Below are 27,743 nucleotides of genomic sequence, written 5' to 3'. Positions count from 1 at the left end.
ATGACTTTTAACTGATATCCTTCTATATTTTTTGTTTTAAAAACAGCCTAAAACCTGCATTAGGCCAAAAAAGGCTACTCAAATCTTAAACGGGTGAATTTAGACGTTTATATTTTTTTTTATTATAGACACCTTGTATGTATAGGATATTCTTATACAACTACCATTTCAATTCGGTTCATCATTGATAAAACAAGGATGACAACATTCAAAATGTTATCAACAGAACATTTTAACGACATACAAAAAGTGCAGATGTGTATAATTAGATTAATGTGTTTTTTAAAAAAAGCTTTGTTAAGCTTCAGGTTGTAGTCTCTTACAAATCAAAACCTTATCGTACTAACACAGAAATGTTTTTACTGGAGAGACAAAATAAAAAATATATAAAAGCTGTCCATATCATTTACAAATTAGATATTTATGTAATTTGTAGTATGACTGGCATATCAATTGAATGCTCTTTTATATAGTGTATCTTTAAAAAAAATATACAGTCTATCTTGAATAGCGGCCGAGAAAATCAAATTTACCCAATAGGGCTAAGGGTGGACTGACGAACAGACAGACAAATTGATAGATAGCTCCGCTTCTAAAAAAAAACTTAATAAAAAGAACGCAAGTTGTTTATGATTATAGAGCCATACAACCATTACACATTTTTTGCAATACCAAACTTTTTACCACCAATAGAATCATTATACATACATATATAGAAATTGGGATGGATATTAGATATTTGTGTTTTATTGCTATTGATATATCTGAATAAAAATAAAAGTATCGAGCATTTAAGCAATCAAGCCATTGCATATGCGACCAGGGTTGCGGCTCAGCTTCCAAATTTTGATTTATTCAGCTATACAGTAAATGTTTTGAAAATTTGCATTTTGCAGTTATTGTACAATAGCATGTTGTAAATAATGCTAAAACGCCGCGTCGTAAGACGATTAAGATTGTTCTTACTGCATGCTAAGTCAGCAACAATAATAGATAGTGTAAGAAGAATGCCTCTGCAAATAAACAGGTTCAACTCATTACCATTTACCATTACTTCGTAAGGGCGGGATTCTCCTTCGATTTAAGTGATCATATAGGGAAGATACTCTAACACCCAAGGATATTAGGTTAAGTAACATCTATCAGACAACCAACCCTTTGATTGCACGACCATTGTCTGAGAAGTCCTAAATTGATCTTGAAGCAATAAAGCAGGCTGTTTTGTAAATGTTAAAAATTGGAAGAATCTATTCAATAAAAGTTATCGCAAATATACTTAGTAAATGACAAATTTTTATGAAATGTACCTTTATGTGAAATGTCTTTGTCTTTGGTTATGACGCGGTGTCGGCCCGAGATTCGAACCTATCACCAACCTGACGACGAGCAGATGCGATACGTGTTGAGCCTCATTGGCTGTCTATTGAATGCTACTTAACCAAATATCCTTGGGTGTTAGAGAATATCGCATCCCATTACAAGCGGATGTTGCTCTGAATTCTCTAGATGATCATTAATTAAAACTTGAATGAGAATCTCGCCCTTACGTTACGATACATGGTTCAAACCCGTTAAAATCTCTGAATATATATCCTCTTCCCTATATATATCTGTGGGCCGGGATAGCTAGATTAAAGTTTTTTTTGCCATCCATAGATTTATGATTGAAATCACACTTCTTATAAAACAGTATATAGAGCTTAGATTTTATCGATTATCATATAGGATGTTTTTTTTATTTCTCTTTCTTTATATTTTTTCTTCATTTCTTTCTTTCTTCCTTTTTTTAGCATCAGGTTCAGTTTTATTTTCTGTTATGCTATAAAATTTCTAGTACATTGTTTTTCTTAATCCATGAAAAGTGCACTCCAACCAATCGATATAATATTACTTCGATTTTACACCAGATTTTCATGTACTCTAATAAAGTGATACTCGAGGCTAGCTAAAATAAAGATATCCCCATCCCCTCCTCTCCTACTGGATGAACTAGCTAAATTAAAAGATGAGGTCAATCTTAGCAACCTAAATTGTCGAAAAATTTTCCCCTGTCAATATATCCAGGTATAAAAATGAGAAATAAGAGGAGAAGTGGGAAAGAAAATCCCTAAATAAAGAGATGGATAATCCCTCATTTTTATGACGTCAAGTGGCTGAATTTTGAGTGACTTTCTCCCCCTGCACGTATATTCTATATACATTGTCCAAACTTGGCTATTGCGACCTCGCTTTCTCATTATATTTAGGTGTAATATTTGATATATAATATCTTTTTTATTACCCTACTTAATTTATTACATAACCCATTTTGTGAAGTTTTTACAATACATGATTTTTCACGCCCTCAAATTTCTTTTAGCAAATTGACCAAATGGTGCTTTAAAAAATACAATAATTTGAATATTAAAGTAGGAACATGTTTATGTAAATATATATGTGTGTTTGCATGTCGCATAAGATCTGATAAACGGCTGGCACGGGTCTTGAAGGTATATTAACCGTGCTATATAAATTTTATAAAAGTTTTCAAAAGTTTACACCCCTCCTCTTTATCTTAGTCTAGCGTGCTGAGCGTGAGCGGTGGACACGCTGGGCCGGACATATTCACTGAAGTCTAAATTGTAGAGAAGATTTGCTTCAACCGAAACAAACCAGAGTAAATTATTTCACCCTGGGATGGTTTTAGGCTATTTTGCCGACCCAACCAAGACAGAGCATCTGGAGCAGCCGGAAGTTGAAGATAACTTGTAAGACTACCCCATAAAAATAATAGGCTATCTTTGTTAATAATTCTTAAACCCCACCCCTCGGGTTATTACAACTATTATAATTTATTAGTTTTACACCCTTGTGGGTTTTTAGTGTTTCAATGATGTTACAGATAAATATTTATGATTATAGCATTTTTTTGTCTTCTTTAATACTATGCATTAATTATATATGTTTATCATTTATGATAGAACCTAATTGGTTGTATTGCAAGTAAACACAAAAACATTGTTGTTTGAAGAGTTTGGCTTTGATAACAAAGTTATTACAACAAATCTCAATAAAAAAAAGCAATCGTTTATGATAATACCCTCTTTTAACTAAACAGATTCAACAATATGCTATTAAAGTTACTTTTTTCAACTGTCATTACAGGAACTCTTTTTTAAAGGCGAAGCTTTTCTATAATTAGGGTCGGTCCGTCCGTAGCGGATAGCTTTTTGCGTTAATTTAGGCATGTTAGAATTGTCCTATTGATTTCAAACTTTGCATGGTGATTCCTGTAGTAGTTAGGTACTATTTAGAAAGCGTAGCAACTCTATAATCATTACAAGAATGTCCGTACGTTCATTTTAAACAGGTTGGTTTTTTACTTTGTTAACAACGAATTTTTATGTGATCTAATAATCCGATTGATCTGATTTTTGGTATATTTATTCCTGGGACAACAAAGTACAATATTATAAGTAAAGCAACTCTATAATCAAGTCCTAAAAATGTAAGTATGTCTATAAACTTTATTCTGTATCAAGCAGTTTTTCAACAAATTTTATCTCGACTCTTATACATTTATATTCTGATTATTCAGTTCTGACACTATACAAGTCAGAACCCGCAGATATAACTTAGTGGTTTAACGTCCGCTTATCTGTTGGGGAGGTGTTGGGTTCGAGTCCCCAGACCGCATAAAAACTAAGGATGTAAAATTAGTACCTTCTGCTGCTCTCTCAGGCGTTAGAGATTTGGAGTAGGAGTAGGGGGGGAAGCCTTTGCCCTAAATCAGGTATGCATGGGTGGTTCTTGGCATGGTGCACTAGTGATCGAAAAACGCTGTAAGGTCATAGGTTGATTTAAAAGTCCTTGTAGACTAGCATTGTGTAGTAGCTCACTAGTGTATTAGTGGCGTTTGTTAGTTCAATGACTAGGAGTCATGCTTGGATCCTAGGTTGTATTGAAAAGTCCCTAGAATTTGATGTTGCTTCAGTCATTGCTGATACAGCGTCATGTTCATGCTTGGGTTGCATTAATTGTCGCAATAATGTGACCGAAAAATCACGAAACCTTAACTCTCCGACCATAAGGTTGAAGTGTAAATTACCCACAAGTCATAATTAAAGTGCCAAGGAAATTGATGGGATTGGGAAGGATGCAAAGACGTTAAAAATGGTACTTACCTGCTCTGTTCGGCATAGGACATCAAAGAGTTAGAGTAGGGGGAATGTCTTGGCCCAAAACAGGCGCAACTCATTACCATGCACAGTTAGGATCTCCAGACAAAGATCGTGCAATCAAAGGGTTGGTTGTCTGTAATGTACTGTACCACGGATTTGAGGTAAAGGACCTAGAGTCTGGCCTTGAGTTGACAAGTTGACTGTTCAGTCCAGGTGCAACTCACCCACACGACATTAACATTAACATACAAGTGTTAATGTCCGTTTGTCCTACCGTTTCAGTGTTTCGCTTTTATGGATGTTGTCATGTTTTTGCAAAGTTTACCGTCCTTGTATAATAAAAAAATGCTCATGAACTTAAAATTTTGGATATAGTCCCTTTCGTGGCAACGCCCCTTAAAGGGCGATTCGTCGTATTTTTAAAATTGCTTTTGTTATTTTAGGTTAGGTTAGGTTATATTGGGTTATGTGATTGCCCCACAGAGTTAGGCAATTGGCCCCGCAGGGTTAGTGCCCCCCGCAGGGACTAGAAATATGAGAAAAGCTACTGTGAAAAAAACGAAGAATCGCCCCTTAATGTGCGTTGCACGAAAGGAACTATACCCAAAATTTCTTATTTGACCTAGAAAAACAAAGTTTATCACGATCATGCTTTCTTGTCTTATCCGGAGCCCAACTACTCTATACTAAGTTTGTAAGTTCGTCCTCCTATCAGTTCCTCAAGGATCAACATTTTTATCCAAGAATTAGCAGAGAGCCAAAAACCAACCTCAAAGACTCAAATTTAAAACTATAATAGTACAAAACCATCTAGATTAACCTTTGTAAAGCTAACTTGGTGTAGCGAATAAAAAAACATTACTACTTTGTATTGGACTAGCGGATACGCGTCTAGAAGCCTCTGGGGTTGGGAAAATAAAGATTAAAGAATTGGGGGTTGTTAATATTCCAAAAAAAGTTTTAAACCTTCCCAAGACTTATGCGAAGCTACACTGTAAAGAAGAATCTACCTTTAGTACTCACATCCTGTTTCTTTTACTTAACCCTTACAGATCGGGGGGGGGGGGGGGGGTCATGTTGACCCCCCCCCCACTCTAGTTTTTCAATGTCATTTTTTTTGTAGGTAAGATGGAGAGCTGTGACTTCATGACTTTTTAAGTTTAGTAATTTTGCGTCGGCAAGAGTTGATTTTATTAGGATATCGGGTCTGTGTCGGTCGTGGTGTCCGGTCAAAGTCGGTTTGGTAGCACAAAATTTAAAAAAAATTCAAAATAAATATTAATTTCTACATTATGACTTTTGTGTATAAGGTAGAAACCTAAATTTTTTTTTGTGAATACTGAGATATCAATGACCTTATAAGAAAAGTGGTGTTATGACCGTTTGACCGCACCCTGACCGACTTTATGACCGATTTTTGTCCGGCTTTTACTACAGACATATATCATGAATATCGTGGCTTCTATTACAGCTAGAGACCTATAATTTTTTTTGGTAAATTCTTGAGCAACAATGAACAGATAAAAATATTAACCGTTTTACCGCCGTAACCGCCGAAAATGGTGGTTTCCGTTATTTGCCGTTTTTCGGCGATGATCAGAAAAAGTAATTTTTTTGTTATGAAAGATAAAAGTTCGTCCAAAAATTTGGTCATCCTAGCTGCAAAATTGGCCGCTCTACAGCTGTTTTAAAATTTAGCGGCAGGCCACTAAAAAGCGGCTAAGGAGCGGCCTGGCCGCTATGACTAGAAAAAGTAATTTTCTCTAAAAATACACATGAACCACCAGAAAAAAATTTTACGTCTTTATCTCTAACAGAAGCCGAGGTAGAGGGAGGAATTGGGTGGGAATTGGGGCCCGATCTGTAAGGGTTAAGGATTGATTTAAAACAAAGTCATAAAAGTGGGGAAAATAAAAGTCGTCTTTTAGAAATGAGTAACATAATTTTAGTAAAAGTAAATTGTATATATGTATGGAAATAAATTTAATGCCTTATTAATTTTGTACATGCTGGTTTAAGAACCTTAACCATTGGCATTTTAATATAAAAATGAAATACTAGCTAAATTTTAAAAAATTTGTTGTTTTATATCATAAAATAATGTATAGCTTGCTTGGTCAAACAAGACATTAAATAAATATTGTAATTGACATAAAATTGTAATTTTGTAAGAGCTAAATGTATATCTTAAATTTTTGTTTTGATAAAGCAAATGATTTCTTTGTACTGTATAGTAATAATTTTGATAAAATAACAGATAACGTTTTGATACTAGAAACTAGTATTAAAAGTGCATGCATAAGACACACAAATGAATGACGCTCCCCTCTATATTATCATTGAATTAGGGATAGACAAATTGACTCTAAATAAGGCAATGACATAGGAAAGATGACAGCCTTTATAAGTAGTAAAGAATGATAAAATCATCATGAACGGACAATAGGCTAAAGACAGTTAGAAAAGAAATATCTTTTTGTAAAAAGGGGGGGAGGAGGGGGGGGGGGAGGAAAAGAAAGCACGATACCTTTACATATCAATATATAGCTTTTCATCTCTGATTTTTTGAAGGAGAATGATAACCCAGTAAGAAGTATATTGGATGCCTTTTTTTAGGGTTGTCTTAAATAGCAGCCGAGAAAATCACATTTCCTTCCATATCTTTACTGACAGACAAAGTAAATTATATAGTAGCTTAGTTATTAATGATTTAGTTTTAAAAGTTAATGTTAAATATTCTGCCATAACTTCTCTAAAGATATTCCAGTGATTTTATTGAACAAAAGTACACACATACATTCAGATACTATTAAGATTCTTTTATTATCTATTTACCTATGAAACTATCTCTGCATCCCTGCTATATGATATGCTTAACAAAGAAAAGGGAAGAAGTAAGGAGAATAGTTATTCATATCTAGTATTATAGACAGCTTTCCGCGTATATCAAATTCAAAGTTATAAGGTTAAAACCAGTTTTGGTAGACCCGAGGGGCCGAAGTCCTGGGATAACATAAATGGTATCTTTTTTATTCTAATATTCGTGGAAAACTGTTTGTAATACTATACTATACATATTTTTAGGTATGGCTGAGAACCGGTTCCAATCCAGCAGATATTATCCGGTTTTGAGGCCATACTGGAAAGAAATTTATTCAAATCTAGCTGACAATGCAGTTAATATTAAATATTTGCAAAATTGCTTATACATATATTATATAACTTTAGGGTATGAAAAAACGTTCGACTGAACGCTAAATCAGTTTACAGAATCTACGCAGTTTCTGTTTACATATGATATTCTTTTTCAACAGACCACATAGGACACCCAGATTACCTTACCAAAAATTGGCCCCGGAAAAAAATTGGAAGGGGATAATGAACTTCAAACCCTTCCTTTGTGGCAAAACTATAAGTGACTCGAAATAAATTCATATAATGCAAAACTTGAGAAAATTAAAAAATGCAGACCTGCGAACAAACATTGCTTATATAGAAACCTTGACAAAGCCCAAATTTTGTCAAAAATGATCCATGTGACATCATAAAAATGAGGGAGATGAGAGAGAAGTGGGAAAGAAAACCCCTAAAAAAGAGATGGATAATCACTAATTTTTATGACGTCACAAAGATCATTTTTGATACAATTGTGACACAATTTGGGCATTGTCAGAAACCTTGCTTTGAGATTTGTACTAAAATGATTTAACTTTCTGATACATAGAAACGTTGTTCCTTACCGGGCAACTTTTATCATTATGGGCTTACACCCACACATATTTTACTTACAACTTACAATCATCAAACTAACAAGAACGTTTGGCATGCATGTGGTATTTATTTTGAAAGACCTTAAGGCCTTTATCTCCTACATTCATGCTTAGGGGGAGGGGGGGAGGTATAGGGTATTTTTTGAGGAAATGTATAAGATTTAACCCCCCTTCCAATACATGATGTAAGAAATAACGGAAAGGGTGGTATGGTATCACACCCCTCACCACACCCGCTTAATAAAAATTTGATTACCCTTGCCCATGGGCGTTCAGGAGACTAGTTTAGAGAAATCAGAAAGGCCTGCCTTCTCCTTTTTTCATCCCCTCAAGGCTTTCACCCCTTGGCAACTTTCTTTGCACGCAACTGCTTCCACATATTTTGAGAAAAGAGTTGGTTTGACTTTGATCTGTTGAAAACACAGCCTACATTTTCAAATATGCACTAAATCATAGTATAGGAATGCCTTAAAACAGGTAAAACTAAAAGATTCAAGTAAAGAAGATTTTTTGGCTATACTATACAATTGCACTTGCAATATAAAATATTTGAATCTTTTTGTAATAAAATCAAGGGTTTTTAAAAAAAGGCTTGGTTAATAACATTTTTTAATAAGATGTTCATCCAATGAAACGTTTTTTTATCCACTTATTTTTAATATATTTTTTATTATTATTTTTCAAGATTTTTATTATCTTTTTATTGCTTTATTAAAGGTAAAAATGGCTATGTCATTAAATCCGAATTTGCATCCTATTTACGTCGACCTAATGACCAACACAACAGCTTAACTTCTATGATCATAAACATTCTTCATATATGACAAATACCAGCACAAACGTTCCAGGGATCTAAAAGGATAAGACAATGGCCGATAAATTGATGTACATTATTCAGTGATGATACACATAATTAACCATTCTGCAAATTATAATAAGTTGTTGAAACGTTTGGACGCTCAGCTGAATAAATCAAGCAAAATAAAAATCAATAAAAGATCTCAAGACTAATAAAAAAACGTTGTTATACAATTTTGGAGACTAGTGTAAAAAACAGCCCAATGTCACTACGCCCCTGCAAACGATTGGAAGCCAACGTTCATATTAAACTTATACATAACTTTTAAAAAGACAGACAGTCAAACAAAAGTTTTGAGCAGCTATGCCTCTTTAAATCTTCTTTCTCGTACTAGCTTCAACTTATGCGGTGCGCCTAATGACTCATGAAACAGGGCAAAACAACATCATATTTGAATTTAAAAAAAAACATTAAATCCAAATTTATTTTTAAAATCTGTTTTAGAATTCAGTTTTTAATTCTAAAAATTTAATAAGATTCCAAAAATAATAGTTAGATATTTAACCCTTATTTAAATCGCTGAAAACGTTCTAGAATAAAAATTTTCAAGCATATAAGGTGCGCTAAACGTATTTCAACTTAGTCTTCAACAAACAACAAAGGAGAAATCATCAGAAAATCTACCAAATTTTGAACAAAAAATCTACCAAAATGTACAGCACATCTAACAGCGCAACGTATGGGGAGTTCAACCCTCGCGAATATAAGAATACAGAGCAGGACTGGGCTAAGAGAAGGAAGCCGGAATATATGTCGGCACCAGGTAATATTATGATTTGAATGCAATATCTACAAATGTAGCTGTTAAAATTTATTGCAATAGTTATTTATTGCATAGTATTATGGACAGATTTCTACGAATATTAAAATAAAATATTATAAGATTAAAAAGTTTTGTTACCTCCTAGGGGTCAAAGGCCCTAGGCTAACAAAACAGGTATTAAATGCATAATTCTTATTTTAATATTCATGGAACATTGTCTGTAATACGATGTTATAAATGATTTTTCAGTATGGCTTATAACCAGTTCTAATCCAGCGGATATTAATCGGTTGGGAAGCCATACTGGAAAAATCATTATATCTTTCTAAAGATTGCAAAAGTTGTGTTAAAATTTCATACATATGTATAAGTTTGGAAATATTCAGTTTAAAAATGTATTTTTATTTTATTGTTTATTTATTGATTTTATCATTATAAAAACTTGTTTATAAATATAGTAAATATCTTTTGTTTGTTAATGCGCCTTAATTTACTGATTTTTATGATATTTTGTTAATATCAATAATAGTATTTTATTAAGATTAAGATTTAAAAAAAACTAAATATTTCATTAATAAAGATAAATTTATAAACAAAAAAAATATCTTTAAAACTAATTTTTTGATCTTTTGTAGGCACAGTAACTTACAGCAGGCAAGTTGTCCAGCAGAGTAATGATGAGCTGGACGCTGCCAGAAGAAACCTGGACAGGTTTGCCAGACAGGATGCAGTTCAAAAATACAGGTACCAATATTATTCTTATATAAAAGTCTATATGAGTGTACACTAGGATCTCACTAATTGCTGAACTGATATGGGTTTTTTTTCGTCGATGCTTCCCTTTTTGGTCGTAGAAAGGTTTATAACTATCTTTGGGGAGGTAAACTCCATCCTGCCAAGAAAAATCGCCCTGAAAAAAAATGACAACCTTTCTGCAAAAAAATCTAGCTAAAATTGATTGTGGAGAATCGATTCCACCCACTCCCTCCACATCTTCATCAGTTACCCCCTAGAGACATCTAGTACCTACGAGAAGCTACCCTGTAAAGGAGAACCATAACGGTTTAGCGGGTAGCGAGATTCTTTAGTATAGACAAACAGACAGACATTCTGTTACTTTATTGTAAGGATTCATCATCATTCAGCATTTTTTTGAAACTATTTTTTTTCTAGACAAGAACAAGGATTAGACGATTTTGACGAAACCTTTCAGAGAAATATCCAAATCCAACAACAACAAATTGAAGATGAATATTTCGGGGGTCAGAACAGCACTGCTGGTAAAACAGCCGGTCAGCCGACAATGGTCCCCATTCCAATTCAGCGTGTGGAGAAAAATGAACTGTGGCCCAGAAGAACCAGATCCGATATTACTGCTAATTATAGATAAAATGTTATTTATTTAATAAACATTTATATGTATTATTTTTACTTTATCTTTGCTAGTCCCTAGATATTAGGGGCATAATAAAATTTAAAAAAAAACAATAGCTGGACCTACATATAGAACACTTTCAAAAGATTTAATCGTCCTTGACTTACATTATACAAAAAAACACTACTTTTTTCAAGTCGCTTCCCCCTGAGCCTCAAGGGGCTTCGCATTAAGAGGGGATTGATGGAAGATTGCTTATAAACACTGTTGATGGTCAAAATTTCTCGCAAACCTTGATAAAGTGTTTCTACCAGCTGGATAATTTACAAATACCCCCCCTAACCATTTGAGAACGTATTGATTACTATAAACATAACCTGACGACAAAGATTTCCATGTCACAATATCCACATATTATATATCGATTATAATATGAGCTTTTAAAAGGTTTCGTGATTTTTTTCCACAAAATAAACTATGATTTTCTTGACATATCTTAAATTTATTTTCTTTTAAAAATATCATTAAATTACACAATGCCATTGCAAATATACAATAAAGCTTGAAATGATCAAGCCTTTTAGAAATTAATATAGACGAAACAAAATTTAATTACATAATTTTTAACTATGTATTTAGTGTTCAAAAATCAAGTCTTCTTTTTTCTCAACCTCTAATGGACCTAAAACAAGTTGGTTATAATTAATAATCTCAACACTAAAGTGGTTTAATATGTCTCTTAAACTCAAGCACATACAAGCTTTTTTTATTTAGAGAGGGGGGGATAAAAAATTGAAAATTATTTTTTTTTTGGGGGGGGAGGGGTCATCTTATCATCATAGAGGCAAGGACGCCCAAGCTTATTTTTTTTTTTGGGGGGGGGGATTTTTTTGATAACTTACCCTAAAACAACACCCAAGCTCAGAGTCCTTGTGGATTGCCTAAACCTTTAGGAAGACTTGGCACTACTTGGAGCTATTCTAAATTAACTATAACTAGCAGTTGCACCCCTAGTGTTTGAGGGCTTCTTATCTGAAGGGATAGAGAAAAAGACCCACACAAACTTAATTGATATTCTGTAATTCTATATTTACCTTTTGTACTGTTTGTTATAAATAACTAAACAAAACTTGAACTAACTAGCAAATATATTTTTACCTTTTGAATTTGAATGGGACATTTGGTGTATGTGTGGATGGACCAGGGTGGGTACTTCAGTGTCATCCTCAAAAACTGATGAAGGACCTGAAACAAAACAATTTTTAAAACATATTTTATTTTCGTCAAATTACATAACTTACATTAGTCAATTAATTTGAATGTTTTAAGAGGAATAGTTTTTTTCCCTATCCCTAATCATTTGGGAAGTTTTAACCCTGCGGGGCTACCAAGTACCCAATACAACCTAACCTAACCTGACCTAAATGTATTGTATTATATTGCATTATTTTAATCTAGAATAGTGTTCACGCTATGTGTACCTTTGAATATAATTGTTCCTGTTCTACTAAACAATTTATTTTTTTAATCTTCTAATTCTTATCTTATTTAAAATTAATAAAGCTGATTTCTAGTTCTTTTTAATGTAAATTATAGTTAGCTTGTTAAAGCCCTGCTTCTTTTGAACTTAAATATTCTTTTTTACCTTTGCTGTTCTTATGATGCAGTGCGTGATTGTGGGCTGGAAATTTTGGTTGGTAACCTAAATAATCAGGTTTTTTTTTTTTTTTTTTTAACCAGAAAAAGGTGAAAAATATATCTTATTCTTTTTAGAATATAAATCTAACGATTTATCCTATGGTAAAAAGGATGATGGTTATTTAGCAGATTATAATAGCAACTTTGTAAAGTAAAATTTCTGTCTATAATTACAGCTACTGAGAAAATCATAGTCAAGGACGAATTGACACCATAAGTTACAAAGCTACTTTATTTACTTTAAAATGATAATTATTTACCCGCGTAAAAAAAGACTTAAATTTGAAGATAAATTTATGAGCGAAATAATGTTAACATGTGATTTAATTATGTATAGTTTGTCCTTAAAGGAATAAATTATTAAATAAGACAAGACTTAGACTTCTGATTGGCTGGAAAGCCTAAAGGCTGTCATTCTTACATTACAGTACTACCAGTACAATGCAAATTAAACTGAATTTTTTTCAATGATTTTGAATATAAAGAAGGGTGTTTTTATTATGAAAATGATAACAGTTACTGGCATCCTAAGTTTCTGCCAAAAATAAGCTTATAATTTTCTTTCTATGTGATGTATAACTTTTTTGTTATTGAAGCTGGAGGCTTCAAATTTTGGGTATTGGGTCTACTCATGGTGGTCTTTCAGTAGTTAAATTGGTATATTTTGTGCAGGGTTCCTTTAAGTATTTGTCCCAAGCTGCTTTGTCCTAGAAGCTACTTTGTCCAAGGCTACTTTGTAAAAGATCCCAGCATTCACCACTTTTTTTAATAACTCTTTACAGTTGAATATTAACTATATATGTAATATTAACAGAAGATTTTACTTAGAAACCTAGCAACTTTGAGATCTTTACAAAAAGTCTGTAAGTCAATTCAAAACATATTTCAACATTTTTTATCAAATTTTTTGCATTTAATAATTATTCTACTCATCTAATAATAAACAAACAAATAATAAGCTAGCCCCTACCATAATTAAATTATAAATTATTTTCTCAAAACATTTTATTATTAAGGGGAGATGGAGGGTTTTAGTACTCAACAAGGTATCCTGAGTGAAACCACAAATTTTACAATACATCATACAATACAATGGAAATTTAATACATCCCCAATGTTATTGCATCATAATATAGACAGCATTCCAGATATAGTAAAGTGAAAAATTATAATATTGATTCTTGTTTTGTTAACACTTAGGGACTAACAAATCTGGTATTGATATTTGTATAAAATTGTCTAGAATATATTATGTTACATGATTTTCCAGTATGACTTAGAACCGGTTCAAATCCATCAGACATTAATCAGTTTTTAAGCCATACTGAAAATTGAATTACCCCTGTTGTAGATTAAAATTATTGATTAAATTAATTGAAAAATGTGCACTACTTGTTTGAAACCAACAAAATACAATGAAAATACCCAAATTTTTTAGGCTAACCAAGCTAAGAATGGTAAAGAAACTTTGGTTACCTGTGTAAATACAGTCCAATATACACTCCCGCCTTGGGTATAAATGTAATTTACAGATCAAAGATCCATGGGCATGGTTGGTCCACAAATTGGAAAAAGAATGTTAAGGTTTTTATTTAATCTAAATTTTTGCATATTTGACTCATATAACAAATCATACTATTTCTTGATAAATTAATTATAAGCAATCAATGAAAATTTTTACTTATTTGGCTTATATACCAAATCATGCTATTTTTTGATAAATTGCTTAAAAGTAATCAATCACAATAAATGCTTATTTGGCTTATTTACCAAATCATGTAATTTTTTGATATATTACTTATAAGCAATCAATCACAATAAATGCTTATTTGGCTTATATACCAAATCATGCAATTTTTTGATAGATTACTTATAAGCAATCAATCACAATAAATGCTTATTTGGCTTATATACTAAATCATACAATTTTTTGATAAATTACTTACAAGCAATCAATGAAAATGATTGCTTATTTGGCTTATATACCAAATCATGCAATTTTTTGATAAATTACTTAAAAGTAATCAATCACAATAAATGCTTATTTGGCTTATATACCAAATCATGCAATTTTTTGATAGATTACTTACAAGCAATCAATAAAAATGATTGCTTATTTGGCTTATATACCAAATCATGCTATTTTTTCATAAATTACTTATAAGCAATCAATGAAAATGATTGCTTATTTGGCTTATATACCAAATCATGCTATTTTTTCATAAATTACTTACAAGCAATCAATGAAAATGATTGCTTATTTGGCTTATATACCAAATCATGCTATTTTTTCATAAATTACTTATAAGCAATCAATGAAAATGATTGCTTGTTTGGCTTATATATAGGGATGCATATTCTGCATAACTACTCTGCTAAAAGGGGGAGAGAAAAATAAAAAATAAGTGGTTGGGGGAAAAAAGTTAACTAAAAACAGTTTACTATTTTCCTCCCCTTCTTGTTGAAAAAAAAAATATGTGGGAGAGGGAAAAAAATTAATGAAATATAGAGTTCTTTAAATATTTTTTTCATTCATCATGCAATTTTTTGAAAAATTACTTACAAGCAATCAATTACAATAAATGCTTATTTGGCTTATATACCAAATCATGCTATTTTTTGATATATTACTTATAAGCAATCAATGAAAATGCAAATTACTTATAAGTAATCAATCACAATAAATGCTTATTTGGCTTATATACCAAATCATGCAATTTTTTCATAGATTACTTATAAGAAAACAATCACAATAAATGATTATTTGGCTTATATACCAAATCATGCAATTTTTTGATAGATTACTTATAAGCAATCAATCACAATAAATGCTTATTTGGCTTATATACCAAATCATGCAATTTTTTGATAGATTACTTATAAGCAATCAATCAAATTTATTGCTTATTTGGCTTATATACCAAATCATACACTTTTTTGATAGATTACTTATAAGCAATCAATCACAATAAATGCTTATTTGGCTTATATACCAAATCATCCAATTTGTTGATAAATTACTTACAAGCAATCAATCTTAATAAATGCTTATTTGGCTTATATACCAAATCATGCAATTTTTGGATAAATTACTTATAAGCAATCAATCACATTTGTTGCTTATTTGGCTTATATCAGCCAAATCTTCTCTTTTTTTCATAAACTGCTTACAGGAAGGAAGGGATTAATTATTACTCCTCCTTCTTTTTCTTCACTTCAACTTATATAAGCCACTTTTACTGTAAATGACTGAGTATTTATTTACTCCACCCTCTTTTAACTCACAAGTAAGACCAAATTGTTGTAGAATGCTGATATAAGTAAGCAATTAGTATTCTTTATGGCTTATCAGTAATTTACCACAAAAATGGCACAATGGCACATTTAAGTAAGCCAAAAAAAATGTTAATTGCTTACTTACACGTTTTGAGATTACTAGGGGTTAATACCTGAATGGTGGCATGTCTTGTGGACTTCTTGAAACCTAGGATCATTTGTTTCTTCCTCTCTAAAACAATTTTTATATAAAACTTATGTAATTATAGCATGTTTAAGGATGTCCAGGTGGTAAGGTTATAATAATAATAATACCACCACAAAATATTTAAAACATTTGGTTCTTAACCCTCTGGAAATGTATTAACTAACTCAAAAATATTTTTTTATGTATTTTTTTTTATATAAAAGAACAGTTTAAAAGTATCAAAAATGAAAAATAGCAATTGCTAGTTTAATGAAATCAAAATAGATTTCTTTACCCATGATGATGAAACTCTACAGGGTGGTCTTCACTGTGATCATGGTGATGACTCTTGTGATCTTCACTATGGTCATGTATTTTATGATCAGATGTTTCATGATCATGAGCAGTTAAAGCTACATAAGCATGTTGTCTCTCCTGTTCTGCCACTGATATAGCATTTCTCTAAATAAAAGTATAGTAAAAAGGTAAAAGTGTTTCTGCACTTAAATTTTGCTTGAAAATTAGCATTAGATATCTTGTTCAAACCTAAGGTGAAAAAATGAAAAACAAGAAAATTTTTAAAGTATTTTCATAAACCGCATATTGTTATTCATAAAGATATTGAACCTTTCAAAAAGGACAGAGAGACCTAATTACAGACAAACAACTATAAATTGCTAATTTTCTTTAGATATACAATAAACGATTTTGTTTCATTTATGATTTAGTGAAGATATATATAGTGTAAAACTACCTTTTTTCTTTGACCATATGAAAAATCATTCTCGTGAGGGATAACAAAGAATAATCTTCCATCAAACAGGGAGGATAGATCTTGTCTTGATATAACAGGAATTGGATAATAAGGATTGTCTAAATCATTATTATCTACATCTCTTTTTGTTCTGTGATTTTCATGAATCAAATCTTTGCCGCTTACTATTAATTCTTGCTCAGTAATGCCAGTGTCTTGTTCGGTAATTCCTTTTGCAAGAACATTTTTAGTCAAAAGTGTTAAATCTTTCACAATTGCTTCACCTTCATCTGCTTCAATATGTGTTATTTGTGATCTTTCCAGGGCTTTCCTGTGGTCAGTTATGGCTTCATCAATTGCCTCTTTTTCTTTTTCAAGAACTATTTTCTCAAATTCTTTTTCCGTTTTTGGATGCACTTTTTCAGCTTCTTTTGCAACAGATGAACATATCTAAAAACAAAACAAAAATTAATTTTGTTAAAAATCGTTGTTATAGAAAATGTATAAAATTTCATTGACTACAAAACCTACCTTTTTTAGTCCTTGGGTAAAAGAATATTCTGACACTTCTTTTCCTGCATTTCGTTTTCCTCTCAACAAATTAACGAGGCCTAAATACAAATCACTAGTGTTATTCTGTGATTTAAAGAATTACAATTTTTTTCTGAAGTTTAGGGTTTCTAAATTGATTGAACATATAAATTGTGCTTTTTTGGGAGTTAAGAATATTATTGTAGGTACAAAACTAACAAATTTGCCATCCTTAATGCTGAGGGCTATGTTAATTGTATTTTGAAAATATTTTTGTTAGAGTAAAAGAGGTTTACAAAATTAAGACTGTATTTATAAGTAATAAACAATTTAACCCTGGTCATTAACATTTAGCTTAACAAAATATGAAAATTAGGCTAAAATATCATTACCTCCAAGAATAGAAGTTCCAGTACTGGGTCGTTTAACTTCAACTGGCTTATTGGATCCTGTTACTATCAATGTGGATCCTGGCCTACGCACTTCTATTACTCGTGGAGAACTTGATTTAACAATGTGGGTATGTGATCCTGGTCTTCTAACCTGTATTGGTTGGTTTGACGTTAGAGTTGATGAACCAATGAATGAGCTACTGGGTCTTGCACTATTACTTGGTCTCCTTACCTGGATAGGAACACTTCTTTTGCTGTGTGTATCTGGTCTTCTTACTTCAAGAGGTTCACCAAGTCTCTTTACTATAGCTGATTGATGTATAGGGACAGGTTTCATTAGTGGGAGTGGAGAATCACCTGGACGTCTTACTTCTAAATGTTTAGCAGAATTAGTAGGTTGAATTTGTCTGTTTACATGAGCTGAAGGGTGTACTTGAACAGGTTTATGTTGTAAATGAGAATCTCCAGGTCTTTTGATTTGAATTGTTGGTTTGTTGACAGGTGCTGGACTACTAGGTCTTCTTACTTCAAGTGGTTTATTTCCAGGTGCTTGATTAATTACTTTGATGGCAGGACCACCATCACTTTTGATTACTGCAACAGGTTCCACAATGTATACTTTATCTTCAGGTTTAGGACTCTTAGCAACTGGGTTAATAACATGCACTGTTTGAGCATCATTGATTGGTTTGATAGCTGGACTTGCTTTTACAACATGAACAGGTCTTGAAATCTGAAACTGGTCTCCAGTTCTTGTTTCAGAATTAGGCCTCAGCACAGGTAAAGGTTTTCTGTCAGTTATTTTTGTGTTTGAAGATGATACAACCTTTAATGGTGAATTGCCATCAGTTAATTTTCTTAGATCTGCTGGATTGTTGCTTGGACGCAGTACCTGGATAGGTTTCGTGAGTTGTCCATTGATATTTCTAACTTGGGCACACCTGGCATCAGCTGAGCTGGTACTGTCATCACATTTAATAGGATTAACAGCATCTGTCACCAGTTTCATAATTGAGGTACCGAAATTTCCAATAAATGAAAGTGGTCCTAATTTTAAAAGTTGAAAATATGCTTCTTTTAAAGATTTTTAGATAATGATATTAGCTAATATTTATAATGTATTAGCTATGTATTGGAATTTTGTCCCCTAGGAAATTTGCAGATGAACCAATAAGCACAAAATTTACAGGGAGGCTGAAGTTTGGACTAGGGTTGATTGTTAGGCTATTCAAGTGACCCTTCCGCTCCCACACACACACTCAAGAGAAAAAAAAACAACTAATCTAGAAATATCATCTAATGTAAAATAATAATCATATTTATTGGCTGATATTTTTGGGGGAAAATAAAGTTATTTTTTGTGTTCATTGGACTTGATTATAATATCTTATATTCTTATATTTTTTCAAACTTTCCTAATTGATTAGATTCAGTAGTTTGTGTGCCAGGTCTTTTAACTTCAATAGGCTTCTCTACGAGTATTCTGAATATTTAAAATAAATCCGTAAAATTTTTAATTTGGTAGGTAGTGTATTTAAATCCAAGATTACAATATTGCAGTTATTATAGGAAAAGATTGACAACAGACAATATAATTTTCCTTTAACGATTCTCCAATCTCTCTCCAAATTATAATAGTTATTTATCACATCATATATAAACAGTTTACCGCGGATATTAAAATAGATAATTTTCAGATTAAAACTAGTTTTGTTAGCCCAAAGCTTTATGATTTTTTAATTTAATAAATGCAGTAAGCTATACATGATTTTCGGTATAGCAGAGAAACTTTTCTAATCTTACCTTGGTTCAGCATTGTCCCTTACCACAGGAATAGGGACGCTTCGTTTTAGTCTTCCTGACGTCCATCTTTGAAACTAAATATTAGTTGTTATGAGAACCTTTGATTGACAAACTTTTACTTAAAGTCCTAACTGTAAGAGTATTAAGTGGTTATTTTTTATGTGCATAAATGAAGGATACTGTATACCTATTAGGATAGGGATATACTTACAGTTTTAGGGCTTTATTATGTTGTGCTAGAAATCATAATTCCAAAAAATCAGATATATAGTATAATTACTAAAACGACCAAGCTAATATTGCTTGATTCACTTCTACAAGAGATGCAATTGATAATGAGTATTTTTTTACTTGAAATATATTTGATTTTTCAAAGTATGGCTGAGAATTGATTTAAATCCAGCGGATATTAATCAGTTTCGAAGCCACACTGGAAAATAAATTAAACATTACCCCTTGTTCGTTTTTCCTCCAGCAGCTTATAACATTTGTGGACAAAATTATAATAAGACAAAATATTCGTGGTAACTTCATTGTGAGCAATTCAACAATAAACTGAACTTATTTTGTTATTTATTTCCTTCTATAGGGTTAAGCATTGGGGCAGGTTTTAGGGTTTAAGTGTTAAAAATTGTGTTTTTACTATGAGTCTTTTTTTAAAAAACAGCTAAGGTTATAGATCTAAGATATCATTAAATTGCCAATTATCACCTTAGGATTAAAAAAAATGCACTTAAACCGTCCTAACACTGGATATAAAATAGAAAAATAATAATATGATTAAACAAAAAGAAACTAAATCATATAATTAAATAGAATTTTAAATGCCAAGTAATTTTATAAATTTGCTGTTTTTTGAGTTAACCACTTGCTTCTAGGGTTGAAAAAAATCTTAGGGGCATTAAGAAAGGGATTAATTAAACAAAGAAGGGGGGGGGGGGTTAGGACATAAGCCATGATAGGGTTAATGGCCTTAAATGATAAAGAATCAATTGGTCAGATTAGATGGGTAAATAATACCCTGTTAATTTATAGTGATGTTATTTTACCAACAGAAGACTTTGGTCATGCTGTCTAAGAATGTTTAAAGATGGGAGGGGTAATATCAAATCCCTCCCCCCCCCCCAACAAAAAAAAATAGACTACTCTTCGAGACAAAGTAAAGATTATTTCTAGTTATGCTAAAGATGAAACAAATATAGAATCACCTTCAAAATAAAATATCAGCTATTAATCATGATATTGAATGTCATCCAAATAACTCCAGGTTTAACAGAGCAGGGGTTTCCAAATTATCACAAGTCAAAAGATTATCACTTTGAAAATCATAACAAGGGTTAAAGAGAAATTAAAATATAGGTCGTCAAATAAATTATTTTCAAAAACAATTTGTCATAAAAGATATTTTTCAAGGCAATTTTGTTATTAAATGGCTTAAAACCATTCAAACGTATATAATTATATCTTTTTCTCTGATTGAACTTGGATTATAAAAGGATTAGTCTATTAGCGCAAGGTTCCATTTGTCATGAAAAATGTGATAAGACATTGATATCCCCTACCATCGCTAGCCTTCCTATTTGTCAAGGCTCGGCAGCTATGCGTCAGTAAAACCGTCATTATAACTTTTTAATTCAGCTATTCAGCTATAATGTCTAAGCATACAATCCATCTGTAAAAAAAATAACGATTTTGTTCTACTAACAAGTTTAAATGTAAGGCGCATGGGCGGTTGAGTAGCGGCTGCCAAGCCCTGCAATTTATCAAATAGTGGATTTTATAATAATAAGAAATCAAGTTAATTTTAAAAGCTGAGCTTTTTATAAAAGCGTTTACTTTACAAAAATAGAAATCTTCTATAAAAAGCAAATATCAATTATAATACAATTAAAAAAAATTTAAGGATGTTGTGTTAGTAAAAAAATATTAATCAAATGCGAATTAAATCTAAATATATTTATTGGTATAAATAATCATTTTAAAACATTAAATAACCTAAACTGTTCCATTACAATCAAATTATTAACTAATTACAAATAAGTCTATTACTGTTAAAATAATTGAAAATAAGTTAAAGAAAAAAAAAACATTAAAAACTACATAATCTTTAGAGGGACAGATATAATTATTCTTAATAACAAAATGTAGAAATTCTTTAAAAGTAGAACAAGGATGACAAAATTCATTCGTAGCGAAGCATTCTATCTTAAATTACAGTCAAGAAAATCAAAATTGTCCCTAAATTTGAACTTTATTTACTTTTTTCATTGGTGAACTTCATTTGATATTTTTCAATTGACATAAATAAATTGGCAAAATTAAGTTCATATTGACATTTAACATTAGAACTCTTTGACAATATGTGCTGAAGTCTAATTTTGATTTTCAGAATATTTATATCTGTCGCTTATAATTGTAATAAATTGGCATGAATTAAAACATACAATCATTTTAATGGCATTTTATTTAATTTTACTAAGGGCTATTCTTTAATGTTATGATCGCAGCCTCTCTAAAACTTGCTGCGTTAATAAACGTCAATTTCCTTTTTTGTATAATTTTGTAAAAAAGTTTTCAAACTTTTAAATTGCTAAATCAAATTGCCTTTTATAAAGAAAAAAATTGAAAAAATCTAAAATATCAAACTAAAGTATTTTTAAAATTGTATCACAGTACATGAAAATATCTAAAATTACATAGAATGCAAAGTATGAAAGAGTGTCCTAGAAAAATGCTGATTTTATTAATACAATTAATAGCTTTTTGACAATTTTTTAACACATTAAAATCATTAAAATGACACACAAATTTAAATAAGACATTTCTTCTAAATTAATATGTTACTTATGATTCATTAAATTTTTTTTCTTGTTTTTAAAGCTGAGTTTCTTAGAACAATAATTGTTAAAGCAGTAGATATCAGAAAAGCTAAATATCTTATGAATTAGCTGAAGAAAAATATGCTAAATATTTCAAATCATTCATCACATGTTCCATTCAAATTATTTTGGTATTTTCAGGTATTTTACAAATAATTAGCTTTATTTATTCCGCCAGTTAAAATTTAAAAGAAAATAATTACAACTTGTCATGATAATTTTTATATTTGACTGCATGAAAGATGGAGACTAAACAGACTTTTCAGTATGGCTTCGAAACCGATTAAAATCCGCTGGATTAAGACCGGTTCTAATCATTGTATTACAGACAATTTTACACGAAAATTAAAATCATAATAAAAAAAAATTATTACAAGTTTTGTTAGACCGGGTATTTGTCCCCCTGTCCTATTTTTAATTTTAATATTAACGGAAAGCTGTCTACAAGACAATGCGATAATAACATTTCCTGAGATGCCTTAATAATAAATACTAAATTACGGTCCAAATTATTTGAATATTTTCACTGTAATAAAACCGGTTCTAAAGCACAAAAAAATCTATCTTGCATGTTCTTATAAAAATTGACGACAGAAACTTACAGTACATAAAATATTTTTTGGTTGGCCTTGGAAAATAATAATATCTTTGTGTATCAGCGGTCAACTGTCTACCATACAAAAAATATATTTGTGGTTATTGTAAGAAAGAAAGTTTTTTTTCACAGGTGTTCTCTCTCCTGCATTCACATTTCACAATCAGTTTTTACACTATCTCAATCAGCTGTTCGACCGCCATTTTAATTTGTTTACAAAATCAACTTCCCGCCAAACTTTTCTTTAGATTTCGCGCCATTTTGAAAGATCAGCTGATTTGATTAATCAATTTCCGTATTCTTTTCGCGCCGTCTCTTGAGAACATCAACAAGACAGCTAATTAGTCCGGCAATGAGAAGGAATAATCCGCTGACGTAGAAACTTAGGTCAAAACTCTGGGTGGCCTCAAACACCATACCTGAAAAACGAAGAAATTTATTAATACTTTTGAAAGTTTTTCTTTCTTTTCATGGCTATTTCTAAAATGGGGATGAGTTGTACTCCTTAGGTTAAAAGTTTAAGAATGTCTTTTACCAATAAAAATATGTATCCTTATCCATTTTAATGACCAAACTGAACTAAGTGTTGTTTAGGGGGGGGGGGGGATGGTGGCAATAGTGTAAAGAGTTAGAATACAAAAAGCTCATTTAAAAATAATAATCAATCAAAATCTTTATTAATCAATAAGAACTCACCATTGATTGGGGGACCAATCATAGAAGAGGATCCTCTGAAGAGAGTAAGGAGGCCAAAAGCCGAGGTCAAGTTGTCAAGGCCACAGAGGTCAACAAGAACGATACTTGTCAGTGATATATATGCAGCTGAAAAAAGAATATGAAGATAATTTTTAGTCAATTTAACTAAATAGAATATCTATGTATCTCATAGTATCATTAACAGTTTTCCGCGGTTAATAAATTGAAAATCATAAGATTAAAATCCGAAGGTCCAGGCATTCATGTTTTTTAATGTTTTATTTTAATGCTCTACATGACTTTTTAGTAAGACTAAGAGATTGTTCTTTTCCGGAGGATAATAATGGGTTTTTAAGCCATTCTGGAAATTATTTTATCCATAATTAAGTAGCACATAAATGATAAACCAGCAACCTAAAAATTAACAATAAAATGCAATACAGTAAAACTATTAAAAAAGTTGTATTTAGTTTCTCCAAACTGTAGCTTTGTTGTTGGTAGAGAAAGAAACTTAAGTGCGAATGTACTGAAGCCTTTGTAGCAAAGCAAATACGTGAATTCACTACAAGCTTCTTTAGTAGGGGGGTATTATTTGAATTGTTTTATTATTACTTCAGTGCATTTTAGGGGTAGTTATATTTGGTACTTGGTAGCCCTTTTTGAGGTTAAGGTTCTCTTGCAGGGCCTAGGCACAGACAGAAAAGCAACCCCCCCCCTTCTCTCTATTAAATCTATTTAAAAGATAAGAGGAGAGAGGAGTTTATGAATCCAGATAAAACACATGTATTTACAGTTGACAAAATTGATGAGGCAATAGGCTGTTTATCACACAAGTCCGGACCCCAAATTTTTATAATAAAGTTTTTTCTTCGTTGACTTGACAACTTTGGAGACTTTTATTGAATTTGATTGGTTGAATCATCAAGTTGCAAGTCCAAAATTTCAATTACCAATTGTAATCTACAAAATGGATAATTTTGTGTATAATCATTTAGGATGCCAATCAATTTATCGCCCATTGTCTTATCCCTTTATATTTCTGAGATACCAACCTACAAAGAATCCAAAAAGCAGGGCCATGACGACAAACACCGGATAGCTGCCACAGAATGGGAAAAGGAAAACAGTCAGGGCTGACAGAATAATAGCTACGTTGGTCACCACCAGTGAGTTCACCTTAATAATAAAATATTTTCTCGTATTCATTCGAATCCGGTGGATAGGAACCGGTTCTCATCCATACGAAAAAACTATGTCTAGCATTGTATTATATCCAGCTTTCTACGAATATAAAAATGTACAATCATAAGATTAAAACCAGTTTTTTAGCCAGTGCCTTCGGCACCTCGGGGCTAAAAAACTAGTTTTAATCTTATAATTGTACATTCTATATCCGCGGAAAGCCGTTTATAATACGATGCTAGAAATAACTATTCTTTTAATTTTCTCTCGTAGCGGGACAAAGTGTCTCAAAAATCAACCATGTGACGTCATAAAATGAGGAAGATGAGAGGAGAAGTGGGAAGGAAAGCCCCTAAAAAAGATATGGATAATCATTCATTTTTATGACTTCACATGGCTGATCTCGTGATGGCTGAGACACTTTGTCCCGATACTTTCTCTATAGCAATTTAAATACTTTTTTTGTATTGCCATTACTTAAAAATTATCTATCAAACTAACTCCTAAGATAGCCAATATTTGTCTTCAAATTCATTATCTAATTCAATTGTCTGTTTATATTAGTCTTTCAGTATGTTATTCTGTTTTTTTTCTGTCTTTTAAGTCTATCTTACCAATCAATATATTGTTACTTGGATGTTGTACCAGATTTAGATGTACTCTGGCTACCGATACCCAGCATCCTCTCATTGTACCCCATCTCCTGTTCTCCTATTGGATGAACGAACTGGCCAAATAATGAGGTTCATAATAACAAGTTAAAGTGTCACAAATTTCCACTGTCAATACATCCACATGCATCCTAATTCCATTATCTTACCCAAGGGAAGTCAGAAATCCATCCCGAGATAACTCTGCCAATTGTGTTTGAGATACCAATAATTGAGATAAGAAACGCGGCATCCTCTTTTGAGATTCCTCCCTAAAAATAAACTCAATGATAATTTTAGAAAAGTTTTGCGTTTAACAATATATCTCTTGTCATGTTTTGTGTATTTACTTGGTAGTAGAGGTATTTAAAGTTAGCTGCTATCAGCGGCATGCAAATCGTTTTTATAATGTATTACAATGTTGATCTATCTATATAAAGTAGTAAGCGTTTTTTTGTCTGTCCCGAAGGATCTCTGAACCGATATTGTTCTCCTTTATAGGTCCTGGGAAGGTTTTAAACTATTTTTGGGGAGGGTGTCTTCAACTTTCCTCAAAAAAAAATTTTTTTTACTCTTTTGAAACTCAAATATAAATTGAGATTTGGTAGACTTTTCCCCCTCCTACCTTAAGTGCCCCTAAAGGCTTCTAGGGAGCGTAGCCGCTAGTATATATTTAAAGTGAAGCTTTTCTAAAACTATGGTATGTTCGAAAGACTGAATGCTTGACCTATTATCCTATTAACAACATATTTTGTGAATTGTTGACAATACTTGCAAAAAATACATTACTGACTATATTCTATTTGGCATTAGCTTGCAAGTGGCTGGTTGAAAACTGAAAACCTCCCTCCATTTAATTTTTAAAAACTTATTGGATATTTTTTTCATTTTGCCTTACCACTACAAGGTGCTGTATCCTTTTGGGTCTATACCTGCGGTGACTATAACTACGGGGCAACCACTATCCAATATAACCTAGCCTAACCTTAACTAAAGTAATCCTATTTATTTCAAGGGGGTACTTAGTTAATACCGGATTTTTATTTTGTATAGTCTACGTTTGAATCTAGTTTGTTATTGCTGCACTTGCTAAGGACTTTATTGATCTTGTTTTGTCTTCCTGTACTTGGGAATAGTTCATGCTTTTATCAAAAAAAAATTAATATGACAACACAGATTTATAAGTCAGAATATATTTAATGTTTTGCTAATAGCAAAAAAAATATTTCATATAGGTATGAAAGAACGGCGAATGGGGATATTGGATTGCAAATCATACTATAATACACATAGTTTTTTTTGTAAGATTCATTTTTTGGCTTAAAAATTTGGTTATTAATTCATGACTGGTTGAATTAAACTGGCAATGTCTAAATTTATCTACCAATAATTATAACCTACAGAATGGATAATTTTGTGTCTCTATAGAAACATTGCCCGATAGATCACTGGTATATTTTGAGATTTAGTGCCAAAATAAGAAATATTCTTTTAAACTGCAGGACTTATTTTTCAGAGTTAAGGACTCAATAACCCCTAAAATAATTATCATGTTGAATTCTATCCCCCCCCTCAAAAAAAAAAAAAATTAGAAGGGATATCCTTAAACATAACTAAGATATACTTTAACAATAGCAAGGTTATATAAATCAATAAAATGAAATTAATGGGGGTTTTAATAAAGTATTTATGTTTTATTTGTAAATTACAATAAGACAAGAATTGAGTATTTTCTGAAGTCATTAGATTTTAAAAAAATAACCTTTAAATACTTTAAGACAAATCTGATTAATAAGTAATTACTTTTTATTTGGTGTAAATATTTTTTTCTGTTTTAAAATGCTCAAATCCTGTCATACTTTATTACTGAAGATAGTAATTAAAATAAAATTAATAAATTTAATATATTTTAAAATACATAAACAGATACTTTACCTCGGGGTCCATTAGCTAATGTAAACCAAACAAGAAATATTAAAAAATTTATAGCTCATTAAATTCTTAATTTTTCTTAATTTATCCTAAATTTTCAATTGCAATTTAGGAAAAAAGTATTATTTTTGATAAAAATAAAAAAAATATAAAGATGTGTGGGGGGGGGGGGTGGAGGACGTTGCTGGAGAAATATGGGATTTTATCATAGTATATATAAATTGAAAACTACATGATAAAA

The 27,743-nt window shown here is 31.4% G+C and overlaps 4 protein-coding genes across 9 annotated transcripts in view; 2 read left to right on the top strand and 2 right to left on the bottom strand.

Moving 5' to 3' along the window:
- The first annotated feature begins 9,323 nt into the window (after nt 1–9,323).
- LOC145328086 (uncharacterized) lies at nt 9,324–10,974 on the top strand. The gene is made up of 3 exons (XM_080171648.1): nt 9,324–9,552; nt 10,188–10,296; nt 10,726–10,974. Exons 1-3 carry the CDS (start codon nt 9,441–9,443, stop codon nt 10,940–10,942), a joined length of 438 nt encoding a protein of 145 aa, XP_080027774.1. The 5' UTR covers nt 9,324–9,440; the 3' UTR covers nt 10,943–10,974.
- Nucleotides 10,975–11,408: 434 nt separating this feature from the next.
- On the bottom strand, nt 11,409–20,119 carry LOC145328089 (uncharacterized). The gene is made up of 11 exons (XM_080171651.1): nt 20,022–20,119; nt 19,569–19,642; nt 19,187–19,248; nt 17,766–18,818; nt 17,374–17,453; nt 16,843–17,292; nt 16,384–16,550; nt 16,075–16,133; nt 12,573–12,629; nt 12,086–12,172; nt 11,409–11,609 (listed from the first exon to the last, which is right to left on the bottom strand). Exons 1-11 carry the CDS (start codon nt 20,100–20,102, stop codon nt 11,563–11,565), a joined length of 2,217 nt encoding a protein of 738 aa, XP_080027777.1. The 5' UTR covers nt 20,103–20,119; the 3' UTR covers nt 11,409–11,562.
- The window catches only part of LOC145328087 (uncharacterized), a 633,740-nt gene continuing 625,857 nt past the window's right edge, over nt 19,861–27,743 (top strand). For both annotated transcript variants that reach the window (XM_080171649.1, XM_080171650.1), the window contains exon 1: nt 19,861–19,893. The gene's annotated coding sequence lies outside the window, so the exon portion shown is untranslated. The remainder of the gene's footprint in view (nt 19,894–27,743) is intronic.
- Nucleotides 21,510–27,743, bottom strand: part of LOC145328090 (monocarboxylate transporter 14-like) — a 38,372-nt gene continuing 32,138 nt past the window's right edge. For 4 of the 5 annotated variants that reach the window (XM_080171656.1, XM_080171653.1, XM_080171655.1 and 1 more), the window contains 5 exons: nt 27,506–27,520; nt 25,741–25,842; nt 24,791–24,914; nt 23,739–23,864; nt 21,510–23,461 (listed from right to left, as the gene is read on the bottom strand). In XM_080171656.1, coding sequence (XP_080027782.1) covers nt 23,325–23,461; nt 23,739–23,864; nt 24,791–24,914; nt 25,741–25,842; nt 27,506–27,520 — 504 coding nt within the window. In that variant the 3' untranslated portion in view covers nt 21,510–23,324. The remainder of the gene's footprint in view (nt 23,462–23,738; nt 23,865–24,790; nt 24,915–25,740; nt 25,843–27,505; nt 27,521–27,743) is intronic. The other variant, XM_080171657.1, reaches the window with a different exon arrangement.

The sequence above is a fragment of the Acartia tonsa genome, chromosome 9 (genome assembly GCF_053477335.1).
Source record: "Acartia tonsa isolate MP-2025a chromosome 9, ASM5347733v1, whole genome shotgun sequence".
Lineage (NCBI taxonomy): Eukaryota > Metazoa > Arthropoda > Copepoda > Calanoida > Acartiidae > Acartia > Acartia tonsa.
This window is presented reverse-complemented; position numbering and strand designations above follow the sequence as displayed.